We start from the raw sequence: 21,395 nt of genomic DNA, 5'->3' as shown, positions 1-21,395 counted from the left end.
GCCTTTCTCAGTGTTTAGAACCATAAAGACCTCCTCAGTGTTTCACAGTGGGTTAGTTTAACCCAAACTGTGACTGATATTGGACATGTGGTTAGTGGACTCTACTCTTTGTTGCCAGGGAAACCAAGATCTTCTAGATAGGGATGTAGAGAAAGATGTGAACTTAGGCAATATTGTCCCAAAACCAGTTTCAGCCAAGGATGGGCTAAGTAGAGTCAAGGACATGATACTTTTAACATTGAGTAGGTAAGAAGATGTGATTGTTAGGCTTGAGTGACCAATAGGGTCTTTGCACATATGGGTTTATACAAATATAATATAATTTGATCTTATTTGGAGTAAGGTATGGAAAAATGATGCGATCAGATGAGGCTTGGAGATATATACTCCCTATCTGACAAAACATCTTCACAAAGTTGGTGTGCCACCACTGCAATCGCTCATCATTTTCTCCAGCTTGCAATAAATACTTCTGCCTGAGACATCTTATCTCAGTGATCATCTTTTCTTCAGCTCACTAGATTTTCATCTCAAAGTTATTTCAAAGGTTTTTGAACAAGCATCTCCTCTGACATCAAATAAACTACGTGTCATGTGTGACCTCTGGAGTCTGCTGCACTTGAAATTCATTTGCAAATCAATTGAAAGTTTGAGTCATTTACACTCGTATAATCTTTATTTCATAACAATGTGAACACCAGAAACATCACTCTGACTGCCACTCTGTCTGTCTCCATTCAAGTGTGAATGGCAGCTTCACAAAGTGGCACTTAGTGTCATTTTAGATTACTTTCCTCTGTGTTCTCGACACACAGCTGGAAGAGAGGCTTGTTCACATGTACTACGCTAAAAAAACAAGCGATCAGACAGAAACAACATTCTGTGAATCCTATTTTGGGGCGGATTTACAGTTTAAAGCTCTGTAAATCCCTCTGATCGGACGATCAACATAAGGATTTGTCTGGGGCACATCGTGAGAAGAATGCCGTGTCGTCAGGTTGCAATTTTGAATAATAATCAAGGATAATTGCTGGGCATTGCATCTCATCATGCAGCAATTGTGACATTGTAATTTAAACAACTTCAACCTCCTCTTGTCCAACAATCATCATTTTCTTCTTCGTCCCATCCTCACTAATAATCACCACACTTCACAAAGCAAGGTCGTCAGGGGTCTCACTTGTGCTGATGGAAATAGCCCAATTAACATAGAAAACATAGTTTTCCATCATCCATATCCTGATGATGTAGACACACACGCACACACACGCACACACACAACAACCTTTGTCTTAAATAGAAGCACAAAGGCATATCCTTTTATAGTCCTCCCCCTATTGTTGGCAGTGTGTTTGGGCATAGAAGGAGAGGGGTGAAGATGACACCTGTGGACAGTGGATAAAGGGACCAAGCCTCTAATCGGCCACCTCCAGCCACAGTGTGCTGGACACCCTCAGCTGTGTCAGTCCTCTCCTGTTGTCTCCTGAGAGCTTCTTGCAATGGCCCCTAAGAAGAAGGAAGAGCCCAAACCTGCAGCACCAGTGGCTCCAAAGCCCCCAGAGCCTGAACGCCCCAAGACCCCGGAGTTTGACCCTTCAACAGTGACGGTAAAAGAACTTAATCAGTAACATTATGGAATGCTGGGAGACTGTTTAGATGAAGATGGATTAGAGCAGTGCTTAAAATTGGCAAAATAATAGCATTTCTATTTATCTTACAGTTCAAATTATTGCTAATAAGGATGAATTCATAGAAATTGTTCAATGGTGACCAGCCATAACAGTGTTCAAAGAGCATCAGAGACCCCATGTGACCTGAACTTGGCAGTGCAAGCAAAACAGGACTGTTCATCCATTTGAGTGGGCTATGGTTATCCTGGCTATTTGTATAATATCCATAGCTATTTTAAAGCTTTACAGAATATCTGTTAAAGTTCAAACAGGCATAAGCAATTGTACTATACAGCCAAGGAGGCTGTGACTGCTTGCTGAAGTCCAGAGTCGAACTGGCTGATACCGCACATTATGGAAAGATCTTCTGCTGACTTGGCCCCTTCTCAATGGATAAATGTTTTCCTGGTTTGAACGAGCCGCCATGTTACAATGGAGCGCGGTTAAAGCCACAAAATATGATTTTCATTATGTCTGTGAATAGCAGACCACCCGCACCATTCCTCTGAGGGCAAAAAAGGGGTGGAAAAACCGGGAGGAAGAAAAATAAAGATAATTATATCCATTACCATCTGTCTTTAAGCATGCTTAGATAAGTGTTTAGATAATATTTTTGCACAGATTCAGGGAGGGGATGGGGTTTTGTAGGTATCCAGACATCTGACAAAAAGTGAGGGCACCATCTGATGGGAGGCCAAAGTATACATGGAGTATAAATAGTCAACATTTGTCATGGGTATTCAGAACAATGATGTATTTTTAGATTTTGAATAACACATTAAACAGGAGTGCAATGTAGGTTGTATAACTGAACTGTCACACAGATACAGTAGCTTTTTCTGCTAAAAAACACTAACATACCATGTTGTAGTATTGAACTGACCTTAAGCAGCACGGGTTCTGATTAAATGCATTACAGTGATTCTAAATCTGAATTGTGTAGGACTGTGGGACTGTTGAACATGTTTACCCAAATATTCAACATAATCATTATATTGTGAATCACTAACCTCACTGGTGTTAATCGTACCAGAGGTTCTTTGCCACATACTGTGTCCAAAAATAAACTCATACGAATCAGACAGTAGCTGACAGTATACATACTGTAACACAGGGGTATTAGACCCAAGGTCACCAATAAACAATGCACTGTGATCAGAACAGATGCAGGCTGTAACTCAATCTGCTGGAATGACACAATGAAGGCGGAGGCAAGGTCAGGGGTTGTTAATTTCTTCCAATCCCATTCACTTACCTTGTGAGCTGTGCTCACTTACTCCTAAATAAGCAGCAGCATCTAATGGCCTTGTTTACTTTGTCTCCTTTCAGCTGGAATTCACCCCTGAGCAACTTGAAGGTAAGGTTGAGGTTGTTGTTACAATTGTCATTTGTGTTGCATGGGCTGACTTCTATTTACAGAGGGAATGAATGGTTTGTGTGATCGTGTTCTCCATTAGTGTGTGAGAAATGCTCAACAGCAGCTGATGATACAGTGGTTGGGGTTATTATTTTAAAGTAAACACATCCATCTAAGTCAAGGGATTGACTTAGATGGATGTGTGGAAGCGGAGGTCAGTCAATGTCGAGTTGGACATCTTGGAGTTTGACTGTTTCTGGTTTTGTCTTTAGTAGAGATACTATCCGAGGCATGACCTCATGCATCACTTACTTTGCTATGCATGCAGCAATCGTCAAGGCCTCTCCTTCAAGAGTCTGCATGCGCTCCTCACAGCAAACTGACTAGAAATCAAAAGAATTAATAACAAGTTTTTATTTTTGTTCACAGATTTCAAAGATGCTTTCCAACTGTTTGACAGAACTCCAACCAACGAGATGAAAATCACTTATGCCCAGTGTGGTGACCTGATCAGGGCTTTGGGCCAGAATCCTACCAACGCAGAGATCATGTATGTCCTTGGAAAGCCCAAGGCTGAAGGTTGGTAGTATGCACTTCAGTATACTGAGTGATTCCCCCTGTATGTACGTGGTCAGGATACTGAATTCTGGTTCAAAGGCAGCATCTGTTGGAGACAGAGAAATGTTCAAAGTTAAGCTCTGGTCATGGGTGAAGCTTTTATTATTTTTTCTTTGGTAAAATCAGCACTTTCATTATTTTCCACAGACATGCAGACCAAGATGCTTGACTTTGACCAGTTTCTTCCCATGCACCAACACATTTGCAAGGCCAAGGACCGCGGCACATTTGAGGACTTCGTGGAGGGTCTGAGGGTTTTTGACAAGGAGGGGAATGGCACAGTCATGGGAGCTGAGCTCAGGCACGTTCTGGCAACACTGGGTGAGTGGAGCAGTCTTACCGCAAACAGATTTTTAGAAAGCTGGCGTTATAGGAATACAAACTGAGCTGAGACATTTCTCCTGGTCTCTTCCTGATGGACCACAGGTGAGAAGATGAGGGAGGACGAGGTCGAGCAGCTGATGCAAAACCAAGAGGATGCTAATGGATGCATAAATTATGAAGCTTTTGTAAAATACATTATGGCATCCTAAGAAGGGTACATGTGTTTCAACCTTATTTTCATTCTGGTGCTGCATAACTCTGCACTATAAAATCAATGAGTGACTAATGAGTTGGTGTCTCCTTCACTAGAAACTCAAGATCCCGGATTGAGAGATCTTGACCTCAGAAGAGCTTCATGTTCTTGTAAATCCCATCCTGTATATTTATCATTTCCATATTTCTCAAATGGATCTATAACTGCATCAATATTTCACCTTGTTTTTCTAAGACCACTTGTGTTGATGCTGTGCACATATTGCACATTGCCCCTGTTCATACTGTAGATCATGGTAAATAAATGAATTCATTTTGATGGTGTTCTCCTTTTTCAAAACCGTGCTCCTTCTCTGAGGTTTGTTGTCTCTGGGCTCCACAGGGAAGAGTTTACAGGGTTTGGAAAATGTTTTGCTTCAGAGAGAGTTACACACACGTCATGCCATTACAATAGAGAAAACAAGCAAATTAAAAGACAAAAGAGGGAACAAGGAGAGAAAAAAAAGGAATGAATTTGTTTATTCTTGCTTGGTCTCCTGCTTTCATCAGGACTAAAGGAAATCACAGATTGAAAATTACTTTTTTTTTTTTTAAATTAGAAATTTAAAAAAATATCTTCTCTTATTGAAAACAAGTTCAAATTTGTATGTCATTCCAGTTATGAAAACAGTACAGCTCTGAAATACAGTTTCTCTGAGGATCATAGCATGAAAAAATCACTTCAAAAACCAAATCAAGTGCAAAATAAACAACAATATATAAATCTACACTCAGACCCAATCAATGGATGTCTGAGGGAAATGTGAGGAATAGTAGTATTTCCTCTCTTTGGCCAGCAGAGAGAGCTGTCACTCAAATAATTTCTTCTTCATTCTGAATTTCAGGATTCAGTAAACAAAGTGGGAAAAGAACATGCCATTCTTATGCTGAACAACGGAGGGATCCTGAAAGTTGCTGTGGTTTCTTTAGAACAGATTCTCAGCTCTGCTGCTGTTTTTTTTTAACACTCAAATAAGAGCGTAATAATAAACCTCTAAAATTCACCTGTCACCTCTCATCCAGCCCACAGAACTCAAAGTCAATCACATTCAAATTTCCATTTGATCCAGCCAGTGGCACAGCTACAATCACATTGCTGATGAATCTATATTAAATAAACACTTCAAATAAAGACTCATAATCAGCCTAATTAACATGACTGCTTGAAGCTTTCTCCCTCAAAAATGCAAACACACGTGCATACTTCTGGCTGATGAATAACCTCTCTCTTGTCTCTCTTTTTGGTTGAAACTCAAATTTCCAATGAACATGACGCAACTTTTTCACACAGCTGAAAATGATGGAACCTTTAGTGTTTAGTCCTGTCTGTTGCAGATATCCATGGTTTGCCTCTTGCCTAGTTGCTAACAGCTGATTTGCACCATGAAATATCTTCTTTTTTTTTTTTTTTTTTTTGCTGAGCTGTAACCTGGTAGCTACTAACACCTGAAAATATCTGTATGTTTGTGTTGACTGAGTTGACAGTGCTTAAGACAGTGCTTAGATAAGGTTTCTCCCCATGTATCCCATCAAGTAGGCATAAGGTTGGTAAAATCATTCCTTTTTGCTAACAATATCAAAGCCTATGTGCTGTGCATTAACTTGTTTCAACCCTTCACTGAAGCTACAGTATGGGATGTTTACACTGTAGCAACATAAAATAAGTCTGCACCATCAGTCAATTGAAAATATTTTATATACATATCCACAAAACTAATGCACGTTTCGCATCTTTGCAAACAGATTTGAACAGTGTTTGGCTGCACAGAATGTAATGACTGACCCACCAGCCTTGTTAGGGGATCAGCTAATTTGGAAACAAATTCATGCATACTGTTTTAATGTTAACATTAATATGACCTTCACCTTCACCACAAATAGCTTTTTCAAGCACTTCTCCTTCACTGGTCTGCTGACCTTCATCACACGTTATCTTTGCCAGGCAGCTCTCCACTTCCACTCTGAGCGTCAGGTTATATATTTAGCCATTATTTGTGCACAGCCAATTTTCCACTGGACCTCCAAGATGTGATCATTACAAACCTCCTCAGGAGACACAGAAAACATTATACAGCTGTATTCACAGGCTGAGCAGGAATCCCAGTGACAAATAAACTGACCTTTATGAGTAAAATCCACAGGCTGTGCCTGTGATTCCTCAAGTGATTAATCAACCTTATCATAGCTGTGTTTTTTGTGTTATGGGGAACACCTAATCATAACATTATAAATGATGAACCACTGCTAAGAGTGGTGGCCTCAGGCTGTCATGCCAGTCATTTATTTTTAGCTGAGGTAATGACTGGTGAAATGCAGTTCAATATAAACATAAGGGAGCTCGGGGCAAACAATCCACAATGAAGTGCAGATGCTCGCCTCTGGCATTGGTGCACTGTAGAATATCTCATATATTGTGCGCCTTTCATACTGTTGTCAACCATCAAAAGCATTAATTGTCACAACAAGCCTTTATTACGCTGCATCAGAGTTATGGCTAATTGTTTGGGGATGTATAACTCATTGAGTCCTGAGGGTTCTGGGCACAGGCAGTAGTTTCTGCTCCATTTCATCCCAGCCCAGCCTGAAATGTATGAAACTGTTTCTACATTCATATTACATAACCTAGCGGGCGCTCTCTCAGGGCATCTCCCCTTCCATCGCTAAAAACTATATTTACAAGTAAGCAAATTACATGCCACAGTTATAGTGAAAGCTCGGCGGTCTACTCTATCATAAGAATAATTACTTGATTGAGTCATTACAAACATTCTACATTTCTTTCATGCAGTGCTTAGAGATAGGAGAGATAAATAGCAAATGAATCAACTAAACAGATCTTATTAGTGCAATTTGTGGCTAATGTCAAATTGCCCAGTGTAACTGAATAGATATAATGCATCATAGACTCTGTCAACACTGATCACTGTTGTTTATGAGTCCCCTCGAGAATATGAGACCTTAAACATGAAAAGCCAAAGAGCAAAGAGCAAATAAGAGTACCATTTTAATTTAAATTGATATTTTTTTCTTTTCACATGTGCATGTACGAATGTATATCAGTAACACAATGATCATCATTTACAGAGACATTAGCTTCCTTTTCACCAAATAAATGCATTTCCTTTTGTTCATAAGGCAACATGGGTGGTTCAACAAAGAGTTTTCCATAAAATCAGTAGGTCAAATGTACAGTTATAAGTTAGCAAATCTGACATTACACTGCACTGGATACATTTAATCATGTACATTAAATGGTGTACAAAATAACATCAACAAGATTTGGTTTACAAAGTGCAGTGGGAACAATAGAAATATGTGGACAATAAAAATTCTGTATGTTGGTAAACATGGTTTCTCTCTTTGGTGAGTTTGAAATAGAGTTTGTAATAAAGTTTGAATAAATTACTTATTTATCACTTATTTATGTATGAAAATAGTTCACAACTATTCTATAGTGTACTTTTTGTGTTTATGATGAGGTCATGGCAGCGCGTGCAGTATTACAGCTGCACCAGTTATGACGCTGGAATCAGAAAAAAATATTTACATTAAAATCACTTTGGATGATCAACATTTGATATAACAGACAACATCAGTCTACTTGAGCAGCACATCACCAAAAAAAGTCTGCAGTAATGTAAAAGTTTACAAAATACAAATTTGAAATGTACATTTTAAAATAAAGACTGATGAAATAGTTTATGTTCTATACAACATCCTCAAATACATTTGATCACAAGGTCTCACAAAAATTCAGTATATTTAATTTCACTTTTTAAATTTTACAACTGTAGATCCAGTGGACCTAAATCCTGTATCAAATAATTTTAAAAGTATAAACAGATAAATAACAAACAAATAAATAAATACAAACCAAACTAAAACATTATTAATCTAAAATTTGCTCAGTATTTTGGGGAATATGTCTATTCACTTTCTTGCCAAGAGTTGGGTGAAAAGATCAATACCACTCTGATGTTTCAATGCTAAACACGACTCTATAGCTAGGAGCTACTTAGCTTAGCATAGCTAGTCTGCTCTGTCCACAGATTAGGAAATCTCTTTTTAAGTTTGATTGTTAGAATGCTACATCTTGTTTGTTAAATCAATACATAAACCAAGGTGTAAAAACAACAACGTGTGGTTTAATGGGGAGTGATATGTGCGGAGCTTGCCTTAGCTAGGAGCAGTGATTTTCTCAAGCCTTACTGCCTCTACGAGGTTGCCTGGCAACCATCAGAGACTCATTTGGACAGAACCATGCTAGCTGAGCTAACTAGTTACCAGCTGTAACTTCTTTAAAAAATAACCAAACACAAAAGTGTTATTGACCATCTCATCTCATTCTTGGCGAAAATGTGAATGAGCATATATTTCCAAATTATCCTGTTAAACATTCTTCATTATACCTCCTGCCAGACCAATATAGTCTCCTTACTGAATGTAGGGACACACAAAGGAACGTCAGCGTCAGAGCTTTTGATTCTTTATAATTCTATTCAAGGCTAATATTTCCTCTCACCTCGCTATCCCTTTGTAGAAAACTGCAGTATGCTAATCAATTGTTGCAGCTCTGGGTCACTCAATGGTTTAATGTGTACAAAAAAAATTGAATCATATAGGCGCTGAACACAATGAGGGAATGTGTTTTCTGAGAGAGGGATGAAAGAATGTTTCATCCCTACAAGAGAAAGGCAGAATCTTTGAGGAGCACTGAAGCTGTTCTTAAGTCTTTATACCTTTATGTTGTTCACGTAATGCTGGGTTTTACTCTAATATGTCACCCGTCTGCAGACGGTTGTTCCCATTGTTGCTGTTTGAGCAGCCAGTGCAGATGTAAAAGTTACAGCTCTGCAGTATGTTGATCTGACCAGGGCAAGTTTTCAGGGAAGCGATTGGTGCTCACTTCATCAAGCTTCTCTTTTCCTGAACCAGCAGCTTAGTTGTGACACTGATTACGAGAAAGCCACAAGGATTTCATAAGGCCAAAAGAATTTAATCTGCTTCCAGTGTGCCAGCACGATAAATCCATGCATGGCACTTACCGCACATATATATATAACTTAAATGACTTCATATCACTTCCCCAGCTCCATAAAATAATATACTGTATATATAATCTTAACTATAATGCATTTAGAAGAGTGCTTTAATTTGAAACTCCTCATCCATCGACCTCAGGGAATTCAAAGACATGACACATTAAGTCACTCTTTACGTTCACACCCTCCTTCTCTGTGGAGAAAACAGCAAAATCTAACAAAGGGGTGGTGAAAGTGAGGAGAGGAAATTTAGCCTCTGAACAGTGCATTACAAGACTAAAAGTTCAACATTGTATTAAAAAAACAGACTTCAAGGAGATGACTCTTCTTGTTTGTATAAAATAGTCAGCTCACATTGACCTACACATAGTCCTGTTCATATTGTGTTTTTGTGAATACCAATTATTCACTTCACACTAAATTATTTTGAATCCCTTTTCACTACAGAGAGCAGCGACTCTTTTCAATCTTATGCCTTTTATTCTGTACAGTTTCTCTCTCTCTCTCTCTCTCTCTCTCTCTCTCTCTCTCTCTCTCTCTCTTTTTTTTGATATTTAATTCAGGTGAACCCTCTTCTTCCCCAAAGCTTCTTTCCAAGCTGTCAAAAAGCAGCTGTTGATGCAGAGGAGCAGTTAACTCAAAGAGCATTTTTGCATTTTGATGTTCATCCGTACTCAGTACAAATGGCTGTTTTGGCCACCTTATGAATAGCATCCTAGTCAATTACACTGTGCCCCAAAGTGACAATGGAGCCACATGCCTACAAGTGTATGAAGTATCTTACTGCAAATCCTCTGAGATTATCTTGCTCTACTAATAACCACAACCACTACAGTCATCTTACTGCTCATAAGTTGCTTATATGCAGTAAGATGACAGCAATAAGAACCTTGTGAGATCAGATGATAAGACCTGTTGTGATGTGACACTTTGATGATGATGATGTCTTTTAAATATGCCAATCTCTAAAAAACTCATTCCTCATGTACAGTATGTTACAGGACTTAAATCCTCCAAGAATCTTACGTGTCCATTTAACTTCATATAGGCTACAGTTAAAATGTACTTTTGGGTGCTATTTATTTTGTTCACCAGACAGCAGAAATTGCCCGGCTCTTCAGTCAGACTGGACACACTGTGGCCTTGTCAGAGGAAAAAGTCTGTTCTGTAAATCACTTCAGTATTTGTACTGGAAAAAATGAGTAAGTCTGTTCCCTCAGATGCTGTAGGAGAGATTTCAGTTATGTGCTGGTTTCCTCCGGTCACACAGCTGTGGTCTGTTTGATGCTGTGGAAGCTGATCCTGGTTGGAGACGTGGGGATGGACATGGCTCGTGCCACTCGCACTCGAAGGGCGTGGTTATCCTGCCACCGATGCCAACGTTTCCTCACTGCAGAACGGACCTGAAACATTGAGGAAAAAAAGTGGTGTCACTGTCACTACTTCATATGTGAAGAGAAGATGCTACAACTTCAAACCGCGACACTGATCCTTTGTTGAAGGAATAGTTTGACATTTTGGGAAACTTTCTTGCTAAGAGTTAGATGAGAGAATTGGTACCACTGTCATCTTTGTCCATTGAATGTGAAGCTAGTAGCCAGGATACACTTAGCTTAGCATAATGACTGTAAGCACTTAAACACTTAAAGCTCACTTATTAACAAGTTACTTTTTCAGTTTTTAATTACTGAGCTTCAGAAGCACTGGTAAACAAAATTTTTCTTTCTTTTGTTTGGCTTTCATGCCAATGGCTAAATGAGAAGACAGTTAGCTTAGCAAAAGACAGAAAACCAAGACTGAACAGCTAGCGTGGCAAGCACAGTTAGCCTGGCTCTGTCACAAGTTGTTGGTTATATATCTTAATTTGTGCACAGATGAAATAAATAAGATAAAACAATTTGTGAGTCTGGAAAGTTTTGGTTGGCAGACTTCTGTTTTAACTTTGAGCCAGGCTAGCTGCTTTCCAGTGTTTTTAGACTTTATGCTAAGTTAGCTGTTTCCTAGCTGTAGCTTCATACTTAATGGACAGATATGAGAGTTGTATCAATCTTCTTGATGATAAGAGGAAGATCTTTTCATCTAAATGTTGGCAAGAAAGTGAAAAGGCTCACTTGAGTGTTGAATCCTACAAACAATCCAGATAGTACAATGCAATACAACTTCTCACTGAATTTACATTTCTGGGTTTATGGAAACAACAATTTGAAAAGAAGAGTAAAACAAGAAAAAACAAAACAAGAAAACTAGTTGCATCTATGTAAGTAGTGAGTAAAAAAATCTAAATGTCTGTTTCTCCACTCTCAAGTTTCAATTATTTGAGGGCTGGGAGAGAGCTGCAACAGGGTCCTTCATTTTTCACAATTACTGACAAATGTATAATTCTTGTAATAGCATTAATGACTTTCGAACAGCTGGATATCCAGCAATTTGCTTTTATTTTAATTGGATGAAAATGACAGAGCTAAATTAATGATTTTAGCATATTTTAGGACCATTATCAAATTTCTACCATCTGATGAAGCAGAAACTGTTCCTACCTGATCCTACCCTTGTTTGAACCTTAAAAATTGTATCTAGGAGGTAAGTTAGAAAAACATTACTGCACTAATTAGGGGAATCTATTTGGGATTTTATTAAGGTCATATATCAAGAAAACACATTTCACAATTGAATGAAATCCATAAATTCTGAGAGTCTTTTGAAAAACTTAAATGGCTCACCTCTCCATTTAGAAAGCAGTAAAACACTGACACAAAGAACCCCTGCAGAATAAGACACATTACAGTTAGAAGTAATACATGTGGCAGTATTGTGTAATGGCCCCTTAATTAGACGTAAGAGAATTAAGATGCTGTAGTCATGGAATAAAAAGGCAAAAGAAATTATGTGTTCAATTTTAGGATCGGATCTTGCCATGCCAAAAATAATTCTTGACTATGAAACTGCTTGAAATCCTGTTTTTCTCCCACTGAGTCTTACATTTAAGCACAGAAGATAGAGAGATTTTTAAAAAATGGCCACAGAGCAGAAATCATACCCACGTGGCCCTGTTAATCCTGACAGCTGAGAGCACTGAACATGAGGCGGGAGGGCCATATAGTGTGTAAGCACAGCCAGGATGCTACTTCAAATCATCTTCCCACAACAAGGCATATAACCTGAGAAGTCATCCTGAAAGAAGTGATACAACTCTGCGATAAAACGCACAATGAAATCAGCGTGATTCACATTGTCCACTATGTAGACTTTGCGTGTGGGGGGGGGGTCTCTAGGCCAGTGTCACACTGTATCATTATCCTTATTCTCACCTGAAAAGACTGTAAAAAGGAGTTAAAATAGATGAAAACGATTTGTGAGATGTCGTCCTCCCCCGGATTCACAAAGAACAGCATGTAGGTGATGCCCAACAGAGGTAACAAGACCAGCGTTGCTTTCACGGCTTTTCTGTGAAGACAAGGACAGAACATCATTTATAAAATGACTAAAATAAGAATTTGGATTTCATCTGAGTTTAGATTTTAGATCCTGCGTCAGTGGCAGAGTGAGAAAAAACACACCCACCGACACTTTGCTTCCCCACACACATTATTAAGAAGTCTAGTTTACAAGATGGCCGAGGCAATTAAGACACATTCCCTCATATAAAATATGTTTTCTGCTTGTGCTCTTGACATGTTCTGGTAGTCCAGAAGCCCTATCTTTCCTTGTCAAATTCACTCCATTGTTTATCCCATTCACACAATTCTCTAGTAAAACCAGCAGCATTTTAAAAGGGACTATTATCTTGAATTTCAAAGTCAACAATTTTATGACTGACGCTCCAATCCTCCTCTCACTTAAATCTGCATGGCTCATATCAGCATGTCTGTCAACAAACAACCATAAATCCAACTCTACCCTGAAAAGCCTGAATTGAAGTTGTCTGAGCTGTGACACTGTAAACACTCCAAATGATCCCTCAAGGAGAAAAATGCACTTGACACAGTCATAAAGGGCGAGAAAACAAACAGAGTTTTAGTGGTTTTAGGCACAACACAACAACATAAATGCTCACCTCTCTCGAGCACACACCAAATCTCTGCCATTACTCATTCGTCAAGTCCTGTCAGACACATGAGATGTTCTCCACCTCTGGTTGGTGGACTAAATGAAATGGCCTCTTACATGCAAGTACTGTAACTACTTTGTGCTCACTCAGCTCAATTTCTTTGTCTAGACTTGAGTATTTTTTAAAAATATGACAGGTACATCTACAGCACCATTTTTTATATAACATACTCCACAATCCTTTCCACTGTCTGCCACGGGCTCTCCTCCATGCAACCTAATTCAACCTAATTCTATCCTTGTGCTACAGGAAGTGTTGTGGGAAACATATCACAAACTACAACTGAAAAAATAGGCTTGTAAAAGATTAGAAAGCAACACACATCAAAGAAATAGGTTCTAGGGTGTTAGTGTGATTTATTGTTTTTCATTTACCAACAATAACTGCAATTACAGGCAACACTTAGCCTGAAAGAGGCACAGCAAAAGCCATAAAAATGATAATGGATCTGTATCTATTACAGTACTTGGCAGTGATTTGAATTTATTGTCATTAATGTTGAATCCTTTGATCCCCAAATATCCTCTCAGTGAGAGAATACTTGGGGTTGAGCTCACTGATTTGTATTAAATGACATCCAATTATACTGATTCAAAGTAGTCTGCTTTCTAAACAGGCTACTTTGATGCTAAAAATGCATTTCTTCACAGCCTCGAAGCACTGCATGTTGTCCATAGAAGGATCAAACAGAAGGTGTAATTTCTATATCATACACAATCACACACAGAATCAACTCACCTGTACTGTATTGTTTCAGATGTAGTTGAAGCTCTTAGTTTGGTCATGAGAATTCTTACTATGTTGAAGAGGAAAACAAAATTTATCTAGGGAGGAAGGCACAAAAAAAAATTAGTTTTGAACTCTGTGCTAATGGCTCTCACTGAAATGCACTGAGAGCAATTTTCTGCTGCCAACATACTTTGCCCATTAAATGCTGAGTAGGAGCAGCAGAGGGTGACACAAGTCAGCGTCACCTCCTTACTCAACAAGACAATGTCAGAAGAGCACACAAATCAGAACCGGCCACTGCGCTACTACACACTGGTTACAGCTTGTACATAACCATTAGTGGGGTACATTTCTATCAATGCAATTTCTTTTTTTCTTATGTGTGAAAATGTCTCAACCCATCAGGAAGATTAATTCCACCTTTTGATGGGTTAGTTGCAGGGATGGAAATGGCTTTCGTTATGAAACCATTTTCATTTCGGGGGCAGATTTTTATTTTTTTTTTCATCAGTTCACCTACAGGCAGACATTAGTGATAAATCTTATGTTAGAGTAAAGTGCGTGTTATATGAATGAATGGTTCCTACAAACAAAGCAAAAATAATAAACACAGTGTAGTGGCTTTCTGCTTTGTCGCTTACCAGAAGCACTAGAATAACTGGTCCTTGGTAAATGTAATCCATATATTTTCCAGGTTCTTTACCAAACCAGCATCTGTTGACACAGGAGAAGAAAGAATCAGTAGCATCAGTAGCAGTAGAAGTTTTTCAGAAAACATCAGAGGAACTTGGCTATAGAATACTTACTGTTCGTTTTCATAATACAACTTTCCAATGGCCCAGGCTACTATTATGGGGAATGGAATACCTGTAAAATAAATAAATAAATAGAAATATTCAATTAAACAGGTCATTCACAGTTCATTCATGCATTTATTCATTCTCCTCCTGCCTTTTCCATGTTACTAAACTCTCCTGTTGGCCCTGCGACCGGTTGTATACCGCCTCTCATCCAGTGTCAGCTGGGATTGGCTCCAGCCCTCCTTTCCGCTACCCTCAAAGGATAAACTGCGTAGCTAATGGGTGGGTGATATCTCTCCTGTCAACTGAGACTCTGCCACGTCCTCCTGTGCTGCAGTAACTGCCTTTAAGCCACCTGACTCTACTGTCCAACCTGTTCCCAAATTCCCTAATCAGCTCTTCGTATTTATTTCCATTTCTTCCCAGTCAATCCCCCAGCTAGACTGGCTATTGTGCTTTCCACACCATGGCTTTGGTAACATACCTACAAACAGCTTTTACATGGCATTGGAGGCGGTGAGTGATGAAGGTGAAAACCACACACTCTATTTGTACAGCTTGATCAAACGTAACAAGACTCTACAGAGTGCAAACTTGGGAAAAAAAAAGAAACATGTTCCCATTTTTCTCCCCTAAAAGGCTCACAGTGTCAGCTACAGCAACAACATTTACGCCTGCAGACTTCACAGTCATATGACACATCACTCAACAATAACAGCTGCTGCCCACATAGACAGGCGGCAGAGAAATAATGGATATATGTGCTTATACCTGGGTGCTGACTTTATTTAAAACATAGTGATTTTCATACTGTACGTATGAATCATAGAAAAAGACCAGTACATGTTAAATTCTACCACTTGCTAAAATGCACAAACACCATTCTCCATTTCATTTAGGGCCAATATGCAGCTCTCTCTGCTGAACACAGACCACATTTCAGCAGTAATCTGTGAGCAGCGTGAGTTGTTTACTGAATGCAAACCACAAATTAGGCGCTCACCATGGCAGTAACATGTTTTGAGGAGAGGACGGCTACTCAGTTGGCTCCAGGGATTTTATTTTATCAAGTCTGATCAAGTGTGGCTGAATCTTCCATGATAAAATAAAACAATCTGAATTTACTGTAGTGTGCTGCCATCAGATTTATTTCCCTGATTTGAAAGATTTTTATGCAATACTGATTTTTTTTCCAGTGTATTAATCTACACACACTTTGTTTTCATGTTAATGCAGTCTGCGTTTCAGAGTTTATACTTATTTTACAAGCTGCATGTTCAGATGTTTAGATAAAAAGTACAACCTATTGGAATATGTCACTGCTACCCCAAACTAATCAGGACTACAGTTCAAGGAAAGCCCGTTCCTTTAAAACAAGCAGTTGATTCTTGACTTTTTCACCCTACGGTGAGCCGACAAGCTAATTGAGCAAAATATCTCCTAGCTAAATATCATTAGCCGGTGCGCAAATCAGATGTGTTTAAAACAGCAGCTGGACAAAGTGGATCAGATGGGCGTAAAGGTGAAACGATCAGTGACTTTGAGTGGAGCTGAAAGAATACAGTACTAAAACTATTTTCATCCCAGCTAACATCAGGCCTCCAGTGGAAGACAGATTTAATATGCCCTACTTCCATCATTTGCTAATGAATTCTAATTAACAATCTCTCAAGATTAATATCAGTGGCACAATGAGAAACCCAATCTCTTCACTGGCTCATGGTTTCCTGAATGCAGCAGTAGTAAAAATTTAACAGTAAGAGACCTTTACTGCACCTGTTTCTATTTCAGACGCTTATCTTACTGTCATATTTTATTCTATGTAATACATTTTAAACAATCATTCCTTTATCTGATTCTTCTTCAGCCTGTTTCCTCTGCTGTGGTAACATATGAATTCCCCTCTGGCGATCAATAAAGTCATATCTTTTAGAACAGGTAAATTACCGTTACCATGTTCTTTACACAGATGACATGATGACATGTCATGCAGTAGGTGAAAGGCATCATTTACAGACAGTGAACCTACTATTTTTCAAATATAGAACATCCAGTTCATGCAGCCATAGTGTAAGACTGAATTTAAACAAAGTTTAATCTACACCTGCAGGAGAGATTAGTGAATTTCAAGTACTGATGAGTTGACCTTCCTGCATGAGGCTTCGTAGATAATATAATCATCATAAGAAAAGCTGTCAGTTCCTTAATATCTTTATCATTTTAGGTCATTGTAATTAGATTGATATGTGTGATATGCCCCTTGGGTTATTTCTATTTTAAGGCCAATATGAGTTTCCCAATCATGTCATCCAACTGTCATTAACAATAATATGTTCTGTGCTAGTTATATATTTATATTTGATTCTTCCTTGTGTTCATAAAGCTCTGTTGAGTCATAGTAGTCTGATGCGGTGAAGTATCTTTTTTTTCCTCTCTCTAAAAGAACACACAATGTCCATTACATAAAAAGAAAAGAAGGAAATGTCAGGGAAGCAATGAAGCATGTTTCCATGTGCGTTTTCTGCCTCAAGATGTAATACTCACAGTACTGACACTGGGTTTTTTTTTTTTTTTTTTTTTTTTTTTGGCTCTGTCAACTCTTTCAGCTTACAATATGCTTTCTCTAACAATTTAAGTCAAGGTGAGCCTAGATAATTTATGTGGACATGAAGGGGCATCTGCTACATGTTCAAAACTCATTCTATTAGTGGAAGTCAAGCACAAAGAATGTCATTTTCTATACTTGACTGCTGCTCCGTTCTCTTACGAAATCCTTATCTCCAGTCTGAAGCACTAAAGGGTCTCCCTCTACTTCGCTTGTTGACCAGCCTTCATTTAACTGCTTTCATTCAAGCAAATGCTCACTCTGCATTGGGGTGAAATGTCAAACAAAGCTGCGGTTTTCATTTAAGAATGCAAAGAAAAAATCTGTCTTCACATACTGTATGTTAACGATATAACAAAGGATCACACAACACATGTCTACAAAATCAATTATTATTATTATTTATAATAATTAATTATTATTGATATTAAGTGTAACTCAGGTTCTAATATTTGCAATTTGCATTTTCCATAAGAAAAATGCTGTTTTAATACATTGTTGTGAATAAGAGGGGCCAAACACTTCTATTGTCATTCAGCATTTTCAGTAAAAATCACTAATATTCTAAGTGTACCAAACCATGAATCCTGTGTATTGTACAGAACAAAGAGCTGAGTGTAGCGTTACTAATGCACTGTCAACATGAGCATACTCACACCAGCCGATGAAAAGGAAGACCCACTTTCTGAGCTTATCGGTTGAATAGGTCATTACAATGGCTGTGTGAAGGTAACATCCTTCAACAAACATCCAAAAAAAGTTTGTCACCACGAAGTAATTGTATATTGTTGTGATTAATCGACACCAGGGCTGAAAAAGAGAAAGAAAAGACAAGATGCAAAGTCATCAGAAACGCAACCACTTCTCTTGGTGTGTAGTAGTATATCTTTTTGTATATCTTTTTGGACTATCTTACTTATCAAGACTTTTTAATTGCTTTCTGTACTCTCACTTCAAGTAAATATACATTGCAACAGCCCATGATGCATCAGTGCTCTTACCTCGTTGCTCTCATGAATGTTGTGATCAATTAGCTGAAGTAAAAACCACATAACATTCCTCAGTATGAAGGTGGTGATCAGATTCCAGTGGATGATGTTTCGAAGACATCGAATGCTCCTAAACCACAGGTCAAATGGAAGAGATGTTTGATTATCATGCTTTCACAGAGACAGTATTTGTGGTAAAATGAGATTCTAGGTGTGACTATTGCCAGACCTGTGTCATACATAGTCCGGTTAGACTGGAAGTTGTTTCTTATACTGTTTGAGCAGTCGTGTCACTGCAGATAGAGGCTCCAGTAATTCATGAACAGTCTGCAAAGCCTGACATGAAGCCTGTCCACTCATTGGACTGGACAGGAAGATGGATACAGTGACAGCTCCTCAAAAGTGAAGTCAAAATATCTTGACCACTAGTTTCTGTCAGTTCTGTGTTCATGATGTTCTGAAGAGTTTGGGTTTAATTATTTATTTGATGCTAATAAAAGGGGGTGTGACATCATGATTGACTGCTGTTCAGTTCAGTTCAGTTTCTTCTGCTTATCCGAGGTCGGTTCACAATAGCAATAGGCTAAGCAGGGCACCCATCTCAAGATGTATCCTGGATATTTTGGCTTCCTTTTTTTACAGTAGGAGAAAGTGGAGGTGTACCTATCTTTATATACAGTAATTGGTCCAGTCCTATCTTTTCTTTTAATTTACTTAAACATATGCTGAATTAACTATCAGCAGTTCCAATCTGCACTGTATCCACAGATAATAAGTCACACTCAATCTATGACCATGGGTATGTGTGTTCAGATTTGACTCAGTTATGACTCAGAGAAAAAAAGCAATGTGATTTAGATGCAAAATGGAGTTTAAGAACTCCCACTACTAAATATTGTAGATATGGTGGCTCATCATGCTTTAAAAGAGCTATTAGAAGTTGAATAATTTATTTTGCCAGGCTTTTAACAGAGAGTTTGATGGTCAAAATGCTTCTGCCAGACAATTTTCCATCCTGCCGACAAGATCCTTCTATGGGTAAAACACAAAGTAGCTGGAGACTGTGTCATGAAATCTAAAGAGATTTAATCGTAGAACAAAAATATTGACTATTCTGGTCTTTAATCTAAAAAAAAAAAAAAAAAAAAAAAAAAAAAAATCAATATTTGCACAGCAGAGCAGAGGCTGTTTGGTGTTTGCCTTTTTCCATTGTAACAGATGTAGGTGCATGTGTGTATATGTGTGTTTAAACCAGGACCTGAAAATAGGTACAACTGCCTGGATAAAGAAGTGTTATGAAATGCACATTATGCCTCTCTTAGCCTGAGTGCTCCAGCTGAGCCGAGCTGCCGACATCTATTCATTTGACATAAGCGAGTTAATGATAAGCAGTCCGGGGCTATTTCATGAATTTCCCTGATTGTCTTCCATGAGGTCTCAGGCATACAGGACACATTTAGATAGGCACTATTTCTGTACTTGCCTTAAGCACAAGAAGAGAATGAAGGCCACGACTAGAGCTCCCACAGAGATACAGTGGCCTAGGTAGTTGATGATCAGCGCGATTTTATAATGCATTGGATATTTTCTCTGGAAAGACAACACATGAATTACTTGTTTAATGTACAGATGGATTATAGAACAAAGAAGAGAGGTCAGGATTGCATGAATACATGAAAAGAACCAGCGTGTCTATCTGACTAGGCTGCACTGTGTTGAGACAAAGGCAAATGTCATTGACACACTTCACATGATGTGGCTTAAAATGATCTGAGAAAATAGAGCAAGACCCAAAAATACACTTAATCAGGAGACATAATGTGAGGTAATCAGGCCAAAACTCATTACATACAATAAATCAGTCTTACAGTGTGCCCTCAGGTTTTGCTGATAGGGACGCAGGCAAGACTTTGCTTAATGCATTCATCAAGTCATCTGGAAACAAATGTTAAAAGTGTTTAAAACAAAATGCAAATCGATAAGCTTTGAGTGATCAAAACGCCACATTACTCTCCTATATCTAACTGGTTTTCCATGCGTGCCATTAATGTAATGATGAGAGGCGGTGATGAACATTTATCTGAAATGATTAACAGATTGTGTACAGAATGAAGGGTGTAGAGGGATCGCTCCTGCATTGCCACGCTAACCTTCTCCTCCAAAATGGGTTCACAATTGGAGTAATTGCTCTTCAACGCCCACGTCCCGTTTTCCATGCACTCCCTGTACGCACTCCCTGCAAGAAAAGAGTTAGGAGCACGGCTGAGGAGACTGTAATTGCAGCATTGTAGCATGTTCCATATACTGTTGAGCATTTAAAAATACTTGTATTGAAATGTACTGAGAGATAGTTTCTAGTGTTTATTGGTCAGCTCCCTTCTGTATTCCGACAGTGCATTCAGACGAATCAGTGCAAGCCTGTTATTTGTTGTGGCAAGGTTATGGAAGTGTTTGCCAAGTAGGTAAGCTAAAAACATCCTTGTAATTTCTTCAAACCTCAGTTCAAAGTTGAGCACTACTATTTGCCTGCGTCTTACACAGAATACTGATTTAGCAATACAAAATTTTATTCATGGTGAGGAAAAGCAAAGCCTCTTACGCTGTCGTTTTATTTGCATATCTTTTAAAACCTGCTTTCCATAATCATCTTTGAACAGAATTTTTTCATTTTGCAGTTTTCTCATCACGCATTCTGCTGGCTTTTTATCTCTTCGACACTGAAAAATGTATAAAGGGTTGGGCGGGAAACAGAGCGGCAACACATTGTAACGGTTATTTTTTCTTCTATTATGACCGGCCACTTTAAGTGATAATTTAAATCACTCTGCTGCAGAGATACACATCATGTATTTAGTTTTTTTTATTATTGTGCATGAGCACATTCTCATCAATTATACAGAT

The 21,395-nt window shown here is 38.5% G+C and overlaps 2 protein-coding genes across 3 annotated transcripts in view; one reads left to right on the top strand and one right to left on the bottom strand.

Moving 5' to 3' along the window:
* Positions 1-1,413: 1,413 nt before the first annotated feature.
* Positions 1,414-4,501, top strand: myl13 (myosin, light chain 13). Of its 2 annotated transcripts, XM_018676332.2 has the most exons (6): positions 1,414-1,607; positions 3,000-3,027; positions 3,457-3,606; positions 3,793-3,966; positions 4,072-4,183; positions 4,279-4,501. In XM_018676332.2, exons 1-5 carry the CDS (start codon positions 1,500-1,502, stop codon positions 4,176-4,178), a joined length of 567 nt encoding a protein of 188 aa, XP_018531848.1. In that variant the 5' UTR covers positions 1,414-1,499; the 3' UTR covers positions 4,179-4,183; positions 4,279-4,501. The 2 variants fall into 2 exon arrangements, with proteins under 2 accessions (XP_018531848.1, XP_050925902.1); XM_051069945.1 differs by having other exon boundaries at positions 4,072-4,501.
* A 2,711-nt stretch (positions 4,502-7,212) lies between these two features.
* The window catches only part of LOC108883343 (corticotropin-releasing factor receptor 2), a 33,099-nt gene continuing 18,916 nt past the window's right edge, over positions 7,213-21,395 (bottom strand). Inside the window, exons 3-12 of the mRNA XM_018676330.2 lie at positions 20,645-20,730; positions 19,978-20,084; positions 18,507-18,624; positions 18,162-18,315; positions 14,907-14,967; positions 14,742-14,814; positions 14,110-14,195; positions 12,572-12,707; positions 11,984-12,025; positions 7,213-10,666 (exon numbers count right to left, since the gene is read on the bottom strand). Coding sequence (XP_018531846.1) covers positions 10,526-10,666; positions 11,984-12,025; positions 12,572-12,707; positions 14,110-14,195; positions 14,742-14,814; positions 14,907-14,967; positions 18,162-18,315; positions 18,507-18,624; positions 19,978-20,084; positions 20,645-20,730 — 1,004 coding nt within the window. The 3' untranslated portion in view covers positions 7,213-10,525. The remainder of the gene's footprint in view (positions 10,667-11,983; positions 12,026-12,571; positions 12,708-14,109; positions 14,196-14,741; positions 14,815-14,906; positions 14,968-18,161; positions 18,316-18,506; positions 18,625-19,977; positions 20,085-20,644; positions 20,731-21,395) is intronic.

The sequence above is a fragment of the Lates calcarifer genome, linkage group LG4 (genome assembly GCF_001640805.2).
Source record: "Lates calcarifer isolate ASB-BC8 linkage group LG4, TLL_Latcal_v3, whole genome shotgun sequence".
NCBI classification, from domain to species: Eukaryota; Metazoa; Chordata; class Actinopteri; family Centropomidae; genus Lates; species Lates calcarifer.
The sequence above is the reverse complement of the archived record's forward strand: the minus strand, read 5'-3'. Positions and strand labels throughout refer to the sequence as shown.

What these genes read in the sequence shown, in the direction of transcription:
- myl13 (XM_018676332.2), top strand. Translation starts at nt 1,500, where the DNA reads ATGGCCCCTAAGAAGAAGGAAGAGCCCAAACCTGCAGCACCAGTGGCT. An exon ending in CACCCCTGAGCAACTTGAAG is followed by an intron (nt 3,028 to 3,456) that starts GTAAGGTTGAGG and finishes TTTTGTTCACAG; the next exon opens with ATTTCAAAGATGCTTTCCAA. An exon ending in TGGAAAGCCCAAGGCTGAAG is followed by an intron (nt 3,607 to 3,792) that starts GTTGGTAGTATG and finishes TATTTTCCACAG; the next exon opens with ACATGCAGACCAAGATGCTT.